The following is a 12,709-nucleotide window of genomic DNA, read 5'->3' as shown; positions in this document are numbered from 1 at the left end:
TTTTTGCAAGGCATGCTGTGTTCAAGCAGAATCCCTTAACTTCAAAGTCCAAAGCCTTTTTGAAGTGGACATACTAGTCACATTGCTTCTCATGCTACCTTTCATATTTTGCAGTTTTAAAATTTACCTTTTTATGTAAACAGGTCAATAAAGTCACTAGCAGTAAAATCCTTAGATGTAACACTGTCAAAGTTACTATTTTAATCCACAAAATTGGTTTTGATTCAGTCTGGACCATGTGTATACTTCAATCAGAGCACAGATGGTTAGTCAAACAGATGCTCTATAAATACCTCAAACAAATGTCTTTCTGATTTTGTTATGGATTTGGAACCCATGTGCAGAATGTAATCAGTGGCAATACCAGGGGCTGATCTTCTAAGGTATTCATAGACTTGTTTCAGTCTCCCTTGGCTGCTACTGACTTCACTGGGAATGGAAAATACTGAATAGTTCCCCTCGTTATCAGACCTGAGTGTCTATGCAGTCTAACAGGTACAGGATCAGGTTGCTAGTAAAACTAGCTCACTAAAAAGAGCAGAAGTTTAAGCCTTTATATTGAGATTGCTCATTTCACCATGCTTATTGGGTAATCTTGATTTACATTTAATTTTTTATCGGTGATATAGCTGCAAAAATGCCAGGTCTTTTGCTGTGTAGTAACGAAAAACAAGAACAAAGACAACACATAATATTGTATGGGTTATACAACCCATAATTATACGATGCCTTTACTTTCCATGTTTCCAGAGCCCTGAGTGCCCTTTATTCTGTTTCAATTCAAAAAATAAAAATCTAGAAGCCTTTGCAAGCATTAGCAATGCTCGGACTCCTTTCAAAACACATTTTAAAAATATTACAAAAGAAGAGACAAGTTTAATGGAAGAATAACTGTAAAAGTGAATTAACAAAATTTTGTGTGATCTACTGCGAAATATTCCTCCCTTCCTTTATTTAGTGACTGAATCCTTTAAGGAAAAATAGCAAGAAGATATAAAAAGAAGTCCTGGATCAACAAGTAAGGACCAGACAAAGTCTGATGAGGAAAAAGGCTGACTGATGTAGGGAAAGACTAAGGAACTGAGGCTTAAATTCACATGGACTGACAGATCAGCTGAGACTCCTTTACTACCCTACAAGTGAGGAGATCATACAGAGCACTGGCATGCCAGCTAAGTGGGAAATTTAATGCACAGCTGAGAGTTTGACTGCAGGAAAGATAAATCTTGTTAAAGGAAGGATTCTAAAAACTGAATTGTTTATGTGTACCTAACTTAAGTGGGCAGCACTGACCAAGAAGATGATTTTAGAGAGAGACAGACTGAACCCGCTATATCCAGATACTACAAAAAGAACAGAATAAGTCAGTTTTGTTTCCTCTACAGCAAAGTAATAGGTTTGCTACTACTAAGCCAGTGAGCAGCAATATAAAATCAGAAATATTCCCAACAAAAATTCCTTATTTACTTAGTATTTGTAGGTACACTGTACAAGAGCACATGTTCTTGTGCTATAGAAAGGACAAAGAGAAAACACTTGGGTTTCCTCTCAAGAATATTAACAACTGTGTATTTATTAAGCAACTTACCTTACTACTGCACTTTTGAAGGCAATGCCTATTCTTTGAGAAATGAATACAGATTACGTTGTTAGTGTAGCACAGTGTAATATTCCGAGGGTGTGATGTTATCTGACCTTACTTCTTTTAAAATAATGGAAAAAACATGGTGACACAGCTGGAATCTGGTGAAACTTAGTCCAAATTAAACACACAGCAAATGTGTGTGCAGCTCCCGCAGATTTCAACTAGAATTGGAAATTCTTAGCATTTTTCAAGATGAAGTCCAAGATGCTGCAAATTAGGCTTTCAAGCCAAAAAACACTGGGTAATTTTTAGAAGCCTGGTTTAAATGTTTCTTGCATTTAATAAACAATTTGATTTCTCTGTCTGCTCATCTTGTTATGCACACACTGTCAGGTGGGCATTTCAGGAGAACCAGAGGAACATAAGACAGGAAGAACCTGGTGATTTCATGTGCAGGATGTTAATCTTTGCTTAACTAGCTTGTTAAATATTTTTGGCATCTTGTTTATATCATATAGCTGAAATTCACTGTCAAGATTCTAAACTAGCTTTTGCCATAGAGCCATGCAGTGTGTTTCTGATTAGAAGCATTAGAGCAGCACAAATCAAATATTGGCAAAACGGGTGTCAGAGTGCAAAATGTGCTATCAAGTATTTCACTACCTGACACCTCTCTTGAAAGTTACCTTTTAAAGATCTTAGTTGTACTCTATAAAAGCTTTTCATTAATTAAATTCAAGACAGATACTAAATATTTTTGAAAGGAAGAGAGAGGTGACAACAATGTTTGTAACTTAAAAGCTAATGAGTATGTCATGATTTTATTTGAATAGAAAATGCAGGTAGCTAATCAAAACTTGCTAGATGTTTCAGTGTTTTCCTTTTTAGATTGATTGCAAAACAAATAGACTGTAAAAGCATGAGTGCAATGTGGTAGGTACTCAGTATTATGTGTGTGATAGGAAGGGGAACACCGCTTCATGTTCTGAATGGGGTGTTTCTAATGGTAGGAAGACTTTTGGAAATTCTTTGTACCTACTCACTTCTACTCAGGAATAATAAATCTGGCTTTGGAAATATGACAGTAGGAAGGGGCTGATTTGTCTCCCAATATTTAAAGGAGAAGCTTGGAAATTTTCTACTGAAAACATTCTTGTTTCCAGTCCTTTTTATTTGAAATAAAGTCAAACTGTGCAGATTTGAGCTGAATCTTTCATAACATTGTTTAGGATCATAGTAGTGTTCACAAACCAATGATTTTACCTTAACTAACTACTCCAGAAATATAATACAGTAGTCTAAAAATAAGTGTCTTCATCTAAATTAATCTCAGAAATATCCTATTCTCTTCAACCCAGTATTGTTTCTATGACCACCTGCAGTTATATTCATAAACTATCTAGTTAAAATGTCAGGGTACATTCTGAAGTTATTTTAATGCCAAAGAATACATTCTGTCATTGTTCATCCAAAACACTTATTTTTACATAATTTACATGTCTGAAACATTCCTGAACAATTCTGCTCTGATTTCCTATTAATATCCTAATGAAACACAAATCTTATCAATTTTGATGCTAAGTTAATATGTCAATAAACAGCAATTTGTGTTAACATAGAGACAAGAAGAGCTCAATACCACTGTTTGAAAAGTGTGAGTTTTTTTTTTTGTTTGTCTGTTTGTTTGTTTTTTAACAACACAATAACATTATCAGAGAAGTGACAAAAATGAAGCTGCCTTCCTGGTTATCTTGGTGTTTACTAATATAAAACATGCTTGTATATAATTCTATCAAGATATTACAAACATTGTTTTTCGTCTACCTTGCCTTTTTTTTTCTTTCTTTTTTCTTTTTTTTTTTCTTTTTTTTTTTTTCCTTTTTTTTTCCCTGGACTATAGTATGTTTAACAGGATTAAATGGCACGTATAAAGGCAACATTCTTGATTTTTTTGCAGCTTAAGCAGCATAAGGAAAGCATGAGATTTCAGTCCAAACATTTTTTTTTTCTTTTTTTTGGCAAGATCAATCCTCCTCCTTTCTGTCCCCTAAAATCTTCTGCCTTTCTAACCGTATAAGGAACTTATCTCTGAGAGTCTAGAGATGAAACAGATCACTGAGCTATTTATTTTAATTAATCAATTTTTTTTTTCCTTGGTGGCAACTCCAGAGCTTCTTCAGCCACTGCTCTGCAATCAACTTCAGAATAACTATGAAATTGTGATAACTGGGCCTGAAATACTTGCTGACTTTTTCCTGGGATGCCCAGGATCTAGCAGGACTACACACTGTTGACTGAGCTCAGGATAAGCTCACAGATAACCTTGCCATTATGTGCAGTATGATTAAGCGTGTATTTGCTAATCGAGTATTCTTGTATTTACACCTAACACAAGAATATAAACCAGACTACGTGTAGACAGGGCTTTTCAGTTATCAACTCAGAAACCAAGAGAAGATTTGGTTGCAGAGAATGTGAGAAAGAAGAAATTGCTCTTTGATGCCACTTGCTCTTTTTTTATGTTTGGTCCTTGAAGACAGGAGGATAAGTGTTTCTGTTAGAACGATTTTAGTTCGGATGCAGACACATTCACTTACACCATAGTCTAGGAATGATCCTACAGTAAATTCAGTGAAACTGACCAATTAGTTGGGTCATACATGATGAACTAAACCCAATTCCTATATCACAACTGTTAGCTTGTCCAGGCTTTTTAAAAAAATAAAAATAACATGGTATTGTGACAATTTTGTATTCTGTAATGAACCCTAAAGTGTCAAATGACCACAACAAACAGTACAAAGTAAACCGAAGGTGTTCATTGTTTCTGGGGCAGAGGCATGAAACTACCTGAGCAGAGCCCAGCAGCAGCCGTGCTCTTCCTCTGACCTTCACTGGGCGCAGAGATGGATTCTTGACTTGGGTCTTTGGGAGCATTTAGATTTTACTCTGCTCACCACTGCAAAGTCTTAATCCTCTAATTCAAAGGAACAAAGAAAACGGTACACACATAAATCCAGGTTTTGCAAAATTACTGTTGTTTTACTAGTGGGAGATCACTGTAGCGAGTTCAGCTAGAGAAAGATACAGTATAATATACAGGTCATGTTCTGTGCACCCAAAAGAAATCCATTCCAAAATAAACATGGTCCTATGATCTCTTGCTCTTAAAAAAAAAGAAAAAAAAAAAAAAAAGAAAAAAAAAAGCAAGAGATCATATATATATATTTTTTTTTAATTTTTTTTTTTTTTTTTTTTTTTTAGATGGACTTGGATTATTATTTACACTAGTGTTATTTGTTTATGGTCCATCTCTGTTTTTTTTTTTTAATAGTTATTCAATCATTTCTCTGTACATGACATATCCGTGTTATGCTCAGATGCCCATTGCACAATGTACAGTATTGATTTCCATAACCTTAGAAATATGGCTGCACTTTAAGCAGCATCAAGGCTTTGCATTAGGAAACTACACTAACATTTAAATTATATCATGCAAACCACTGAGACATTCAAATCATGTGGCCATTGGATTTCAGTGGATTTATGGCATATATTGTATACAGGATTGAATTTATTGGCAGGTACAATATGAAGCCAAAATTACATGACCATTTAACTACACCCCTCAACAGCCATGCTATTACTTCTATATTTTTACATATTCCAGAAAAAAAGTATTTTTTTCTAGTTGAGGGGAGGGTTTCATTCCAGACTTGTGGGAGGACAATGGGTTTTTCATTTCACTATCACAGCATGCAATTTTCTTCCTTTTAAAAATAAATGAACTGTTCATTTTTATTGGATATCTACAATGGTAATACACATCTTCGTCTGAGAGGGAAGAAATTGCCTTGACAACATAGAATAGCGATCTATAAGCATGTTGTTGGACTGTTATCCTGCTGATTTGATCTCTTCCCTTTTCAGACTGAAATAGCATAGACAGCTATAAATGAATCTTGGGGGAACAGGATAAGGACCTAATTTAAATACAGTTCTGCAAACTAAGATACATTTTTTTTTTTTTAATCCCTTTAAAAGCCACTGCATGTAATGAGCAGCTCCACTGCTGGCAGAGATGCACTGTAGCTGGTATACAAAATTCTGAGGCATATTTAGAAGTATGCAATCTCCTGGAGGCTACTCGAGGACCCCTTAAGTTTTTCTTGCTGAAGGAACTCAAGTAACTTAAGGTCAGCACACAAGGCAGCACTGCTGCCCCCTTAGGGCTGCTGAATGCATTTCCTTTTACAACTGTTCTGGCATTTGGCTGAACGGTTGCACTCAAGCTTCCTGAATTTACCTATCCCATACATCCTGTGCTGCCACTCCAGTAAGAAAATTAGCCTCTGTGCAGAGAGAGAAAAAAAAAAAAAAAAAAAAAAAAAAGCAGCCTACACATCATCTAACTGATTAGTTAATGCTACAAAGTCACTAATTCTATATAACATTCCACCGCATGGGTGCCCAGGGTATTTTTGGGAAGGCAGTAAACCATTATCCAAGTCTGGGCATCCTAAATTCTGTGCATCTTTCTTTTTAAGAGGTTTTAACTGTAACACAAAACTCCTTAGTTCAATGAATTCCAGTTTTTCAGCAATTCACGTAATAAACCAAAACTCTTCCAGAAAAGAAATGACTCCCGTAATTCTTGGAAGCTGGTTACAGCTAGTGCATGGAGCTAGCTCAGAAACAGAGTGTAGAGGGTAGGACCCGGTCTTAAAATGGACCTGCTAGGGTTATACAGGACTCGATGACCACATTTCACTAACTGGGAAACATGCACTGCATCAGGTTCTGTGTTAGATTTCTTTACAAGTCTTTTATTTCAGCTGTAGATTAAACTTCATTGAGATCTAGAACAGAATTTTTCTTAGGTAGCAGTCAAGCAGAATTTATTAGGTATACAATAAATTGTGATGCCACAGCCAGCAGAAAACAGCTTTGATAAAAAATGCTGACTATCTACTTTGTGTCATGGACATTGGCAGCAGCCAGATATTTAATAATAATCACTCAAGTCTTGAAGTGAAGAAAATTAATGAGGGAAACTAAAGAGATTAATGAAAATAATCCAAGGTTGACAGGACTAAGCAAATCCTAAAAAAGAAGATTTAAAATTTATACTGAGCACCAAATAAATGCTAGCAATCATAATACTTATCAGCATATACTAAATTTGTACTAGTTTTTAAGAGAAAAACAGCAATACTCCATATGAATTATGCGATCCTGGACCGCTATCCTCACCTGGCTGAGCTCTCTCAGCCTCTCCTGGCAGTCTGCCCCTGGCCGTGCAGCACCTCAGGCACACAGAGCACTCTGCTGTCTGAACATGGGACTTGCTGTCCTGACTTCTGGCTGTGCAGGTGCCAATCATGCCTTAAAATACAGCTTCCGTGCATGCTCCAGTTTATGATGTTCATAGCCCCAAGTGGCTGATGAATGACAGCTGCATCGGGGAGTGACTTGAAGGCGGTTTTAGTGCTGGGGTTCCTTATCCATGTGTGGATGAAGGCTCCCATCAGCCTAACTCTGCCTCACTCCTGCTCAGACTATAGCTTAACAAATTACATTTGATGAGAAATAATAAAGTAATTAACCTAAGGCTGAGGAAGGAAATGGCAAAACCCTGCTAACTTAATAAGTGTGCTTGCAATCATTATTGGAAAGAACTCATAGCCTAAAACATATATAAAATGCACAGCACAAGGAACAAAGTATGACACCAATCAGATTACCATGGAAGTTTTCTGAAGCCTATCCTGGGGGAGAGATGTTTTGAAGGAGGAGAGGACTGGGTGATACAGAAGAAAGACTGGTAAGCATAGGCAGCACTGCAAATGCTATGACTGATACCATTACAGGCAGTGCAGTAAGAAGGGGAGAGGTGATGCATAGCAGCAGAAAGGAAACTAAAAGAGGAGAGTAATGGATGCAAGTATGAAGTTCATGCGGGAGGCTAGGCTAGCCTGGATTAAATAATTCAAATTAGGTAAAATTGGTAAAATAAAGCAGAAAGTGTAGATGCAAGTCTGGAAGCTAAGCGCTAGGGTTTTATCACTAGAATGCATATTGGGTTAGTGAAACAAAACACAGAATTTATGCTGTTCAGTTCTTTACTGCTTCTGCAAGTCTCCCTCCTCCTGTCACCCGCAACCCCACTGCTGGAGGCAGCAGATTTCTCATCCACAGACTTACAAACATTAATACTAAGTTGCTTCTGCTTTTAGAGGAATTTTTCTCCCTTGACCTCACCGAAGAAGAATATCCCTCTGAGAATTATTGCCTGTTTGACAACACAGGTTAGCCAGGTTAATGAACTGTTCAAAGTATTTCCCCTTGAAAATAGAACAGAGCGTGTCATTTCAAGAATTCCCACCACTGACAATCAAATTGACAATACAAGCTGACATTTTAAGAAGGTGGTGAATCTCACAAACGGTCATGTTAGATATATTTTCTGGCCACTCCAATGAAAACATTTGGTTAATTCACATGCTAATTTGCAAATGAAAAGCATATCCATAGAGTATTAAACTTGTGACACCATCTACTGCTCTAACGCATGCAGTTATCCTGATAATTAAAGTTCTGGCAATACACAGTTCAGGAGATTTCTTCAGTTGTTCTCTTTCATTTCAGTAAGATTTGTAATATATTTGTTTCTCTTTTTGTTCGCAAAGGTGGACAAATACAGAGAATGGATCTGCACCCTAGGCAGTCTCACCGAATACTACCCGTCACCTCGAGTAGCTCAGTCTTTGCCTACTTCATACATGGGTCATACATGATGAACCATGAGTGGAACCATCATTCCACTCATCACTGACAATGGCTCCAAATTAATTCAGAGTACTGCTTCCTGGTGTTCTGTTTTTGTTGCTTTCAATTCGTTACCGATTCCTTCAAAGAAACTGTTAGATCTAGCTTAGTTCCTTGATTGTAGTACTTCATAATTTGGGTCATTGCCTGCAATTTTGTCTCCTTACAGGATCAAAGTTTTATTTCACTCATTCCTAAAAGCATCTTTTCCCATTTTAGCACAAAGCCACCAGATCTGTTCTCTCTCCTATACAAAATCTGGGCGGCTTTGCGGGACTGCAGGAGCAGCTGCCAGCTGAAGTCTGGGACATAGGACACTTAGACAGTCTGGCTACTAAGTTACCGACTGAAATGATCAAGGGCAACATGCCTACTGTCTGTAAGAAACGTCTCATAAAAACACAGCTTTTGCATCTGTTCTTAGCTTTGAATATCTTAACTTACCTCTCTGCATCTTTGATCAGGCCTAGCATATTGATCAAATATGAAAAGTGCTTGGTTTCCAACAGGGACCTATAAAATCAGAAAGGCTTTTCTTAGCTTTTATCTATGCTCTGTGAGCTTAAGTCTTCTGCAATACCAAGTATTACTGGGATGTAGCAAAGATACTTTATTTCATATAGGTGATACAAAACTTTTTGTAGTACATGAAGAGTGAGTTTATAAAAGATAGCAAACATTCTTTGGGCTTCTCTTTTCACTGTTTAAAATATAAAAGCTGGTATTTCTCATCTGTGTTTCATGGGAATGCATTTTAATTCTTTTGAATTCAGTCTAATGTTGCTTCTAAGCCTCAGTGATGCTTCTAATTCTCATGTGAAGAACACATTATTCCTCCTTTTCTTTCCAGTTTTCACACAAAAAGTGAGTTGAAAACATGTGCCAGTCCAAAAGACGAGTGTCTGAAGACTCTTATTTCTATGTCAGCTAAGATGACTTTCAGATAAACAGGCTTGGCCAATAAATTGTGTATGTCTATAGGTTTTGTTTCATAAGCTTAAGCAGAAAAGCTGCAATTTTACCAAAAACGGTAACTGTGCAACAGCATTCCAGGTAGTCAATAGCTTATACAGGGGACAGAAGCAGAGCAGTTCCTGGCTTCTATGTAAATAATGCACATGTTTTTCTTCCTGCCTTTCTCCTGAAAAAGCAAAGTGCAAGCTGGTAGGTTTAAGGACTTAATGCAGTTTTGTTCATTCACCATAAATTAAAAATCATTATGGACCACAGTTGCAGGTTCCTAACTGCGACGTCTACCAAAAATGTCTTTTAGCTGCTTGAAGAAGTGACAGCTACCAGTTCTGTGCAGTTCTCTGCAACTGCTCATGTGATCCCCAGGGTAAGCATTCACTCCCAGAGCTACTGCTGGAGAATTAATTTATCAGTGGATGCCCAAAGGCTCTGCTCTGCTGTGCTCCATGGTTGCTGAAGGCATCCAGATACAGCCTGTTGTTTTTACGTTCAGCTATGGAAGCGAAAGCAAGGGAAGGTACTGAGCAGAAATTAACATGCAGCCCAAATTTACGTAGTGATCACAGCATGTGATGGTAGAGTCAGCAAGGAAGGCAGAGCTTTGGCCCTGGTTTAGCAAGCTGGGTGTATGTGACTAAGATCAGCCACAGAAACATGCCCATGTCTAAAGTGATTTTGCAGGGAAGATGCAAAAATCTGTTTGTTCTTTAACATTTTGGCAGTAAGACTTCCTTCTTTGGTAAGGTCTATAAAGCTAACTCCCAAATGCTAACGTTAATTGTTTGTGCTTCTGGGCAGCTGCTGTAAGTAGCTTCCAGTTAAAATCCCCCAAATATTCTAGGGGCTGGTGGGTGGATATGATGAGCTGAAGGTGTATGAAGAATAGCTATTTGTCCCAATGTGCTTTTTTTCCCCAAAGTTTGCTGGTGACTACAGCACTAGGCATTTCTAATTATCAGCTTTTCTGGGATCCTCTGACCCTTATTTGCAGACAGAAAATACGAAGTTTATGTAGCTCAGCAAAGAGAGGGTTACCTTGATTAAAAAATAACAAGCAGCTGTCAACATGCTAGCTACAGGAGATAAAAGGGGTGAAAAAGAGGAGTTGCAGTTCTAGGAGCAAGGAAGGCTGACTTGCTTAGGCTGCAGAAAGGAAATCATCCTTCAGTATGAAGAAAAAGGTACATTGCTTACAGGAGTGAGCTAAGTCTTGGCCTTGCTACAGAAATAGACAGTATTTCCAGGTAATATAGGCCTAGCTAGGGTGAAGAGCTGACCAGCTAGCAGAGCTCTAGAGCTGGACTGGTTTTTCGAGAGACTTTCTCTATGATGACGAAAAGCTTAGCAACAATTGTGTGGAGTTGGAAGACAGTTGTATCCCTATGAGGAAGCAAGCATTTAACAGTGAAAGCAAGACCATAAGCAAGGAAAACAGCATGCCAGCTTGGTAGCTTTAAGTCTATCTCTGTGGAATGTCTGTTTTATCCTGACCTGGGCTACTGGGTTCAAGATTGCGTTTTACCCATTTTTTCCTTCTAGTGAGTGAAATACAGGATGTCAGATCAGACAAGCTGGAAGTCTTTGTCCTTAAATTCTGAGTCCTTTCTACCCCCAGACTGCAGCTTCCCATAAAACACTAGTTTATAAAATCACCTTGGTGTGTGTGTAGGGAAGCTTTATACAGGAAATACTAATGGTGATTATTTTTTTAATTAAAAAAAAAGAAAAAGCTAAATCCTCTTAACTTCACCCTTAAATGCCAAGGGAGAGGGTTATTCCTCCTAGGTTAGGCAATTCAGAACAAAGTGCAAAAGCATTATTAAGATTTTGTCAGAAAATAATTATTGATTTGAAAGCCTATTCAGTCATTTCTCTTCTAGAGGGTGTTTTGAAGCTTTTTCTTTTAAACAAATAAAAGCAATTTTTCATGCAAGTGATTATCGCTCATTAAATACGTGTCCCCCTCCCACCGCTGCTGACTGTTCAGGTAGCTCTGTATCGTTTCACTGCCTTCCTTTTGAGTGAACACAGCCTAAATTTCTAATATTTCAGCTTTCTCTTTGGGACGCTGCATGACCCAAACAAAACCAATCGTAATCACCTGCAGCACACGCTCTGCATCTCTGCCAGTCCGTAATGCACCTAACGGGCACAATTTCTATACTCCTGCCTGCCCGCTGTCATCAAAATGCGATTTCCTTGTGATAGCTGAAGATTACGCTTAACTGTATCTCGCATCTCCAGCAGGCTGCTCCTGTCTGTGCTTCAATTTCCCTCTTGCGGGAAGTTTTGCTCTAATCTGCTCCCCGTAAGCGGCGGCTCGATGTCAGGAGCGCGGTGCCGGCTGCCCGGCCCCTGCCCGAGACCCGGCCCGCCGGCTGCTGTCCGCACACGGAACCGGCTTAAGCGCGGCACCCTAACGGCGCTTCGTTTAGATTAACTCACCGGCTCTCTTAGGACGCTAGAGCAGGGGAAAAAACAGCAGTTAGAGGAAAACCCAAGGACTACATCGCCGCTCCCCTCGCAAACACCCTCGGGTTCCCTCGGTGCGGCAGCGGGCCCCCCCGGCAACCCCGGGCCGGGCGCCGCTCTCCCTGCGAGCCCCGCGGTACGGCGGGGAGCCCCGGTACGGAGGGGGGCCCGCTGCCGCCCCCCGTGTCGGGGTAAGGGGGCGCCCGGCGGGGCCGTTCCTCCCCCGGGGAGGGGCGCGGTGCGGGCCCTACCTGGGCGGGGGGCGGCCGGCCATGGCCGTGACGGGACTCCGGTGGCGGCGGCACCTCCGCTCCGTTCCGCTCCGCTCTGCTCCGGCGGCGGGGCAGCGGGAGCGCGGCCCCGGCGCTGCTGCCGGTGCCGCTGCGGCTCCTGGCAGCCCTGCCCGCCCCGCCTCACTCCTCCCCGGCCCGCCTCCCCGCCCGCCCTCACGGCCCCGGGGCTTTCCCCAAGCGGTGCCCGCGGAGCCGTGCCGGGGGTCCGCAGGGCTCGCCCAGCGGGGAGCGGGACCCGGCTCCAGCACCCGGGCGGCTTAAGTGCCCCGAGGGTTGTGTCTGTCCATGTGTCTGTCAGTCCGTCTGCCTCAGATGCGAGCCTGGAGAATTTAGAAGAGGGAGAGGGCTCTGGTGAAACGCCTCGGTCTTGTTTTGACCGCTTTCAGGATATTTTATTTAGCGGCTTGCTACTTGCAGCAGTCTTACCCTCCCTACCCCCCAAGACAGTACCAAACATCTTGTGCCTGGGCTGAACCTGCACTGTAGGAACGATTAGAATCGGTTTCTCACCGTAAATTTACAAAGAGGTGAGGTTAAAGGCATCCTTGTAAGGTGAGGC

General features: G+C 40.3%; 1 protein-coding gene across 3 annotated transcripts in view; it reads right to left on the bottom strand.

Annotated features, from left to right (window-relative positions):
* Positions 1–12,181, bottom strand: part of SPHKAP (SPHK1 interactor, AKAP domain containing) — a 70,282-nt gene extending 58,101 nt beyond the window's left edge. For 2 of the 3 annotated variants that reach the window (XM_032192953.1, XM_032192955.1), the window contains exons 1-2: positions 12,109–12,181; positions 8,858–8,926 (exon numbers count right to left, since the gene is read on the bottom strand). In XM_032192953.1, coding sequence (XP_032048844.1) covers positions 8,858–8,926; positions 12,109–12,131 — 92 coding nt within the window. In that variant the 5' untranslated portion in view covers positions 12,132–12,181. The remainder of the gene's footprint in view (positions 1–8,857; positions 8,927–12,108) is intronic. The other variant, XM_032192954.1, reaches the window with a different exon arrangement.
* Between the last annotated feature and the right edge of the window lie 528 nt (positions 12,182–12,709).

This window comes from Aythya fuligula, chromosome 9 (assembly GCF_009819795.1).
Source record: "Aythya fuligula isolate bAytFul2 chromosome 9, bAytFul2.pri, whole genome shotgun sequence".
In the NCBI taxonomy this organism is placed as follows: Eukaryota; Metazoa; Chordata; class Aves; order Anseriformes; family Anatidae; genus Aythya; species Aythya fuligula.
This window is presented reverse-complemented; position numbering and strand designations above follow the sequence as displayed.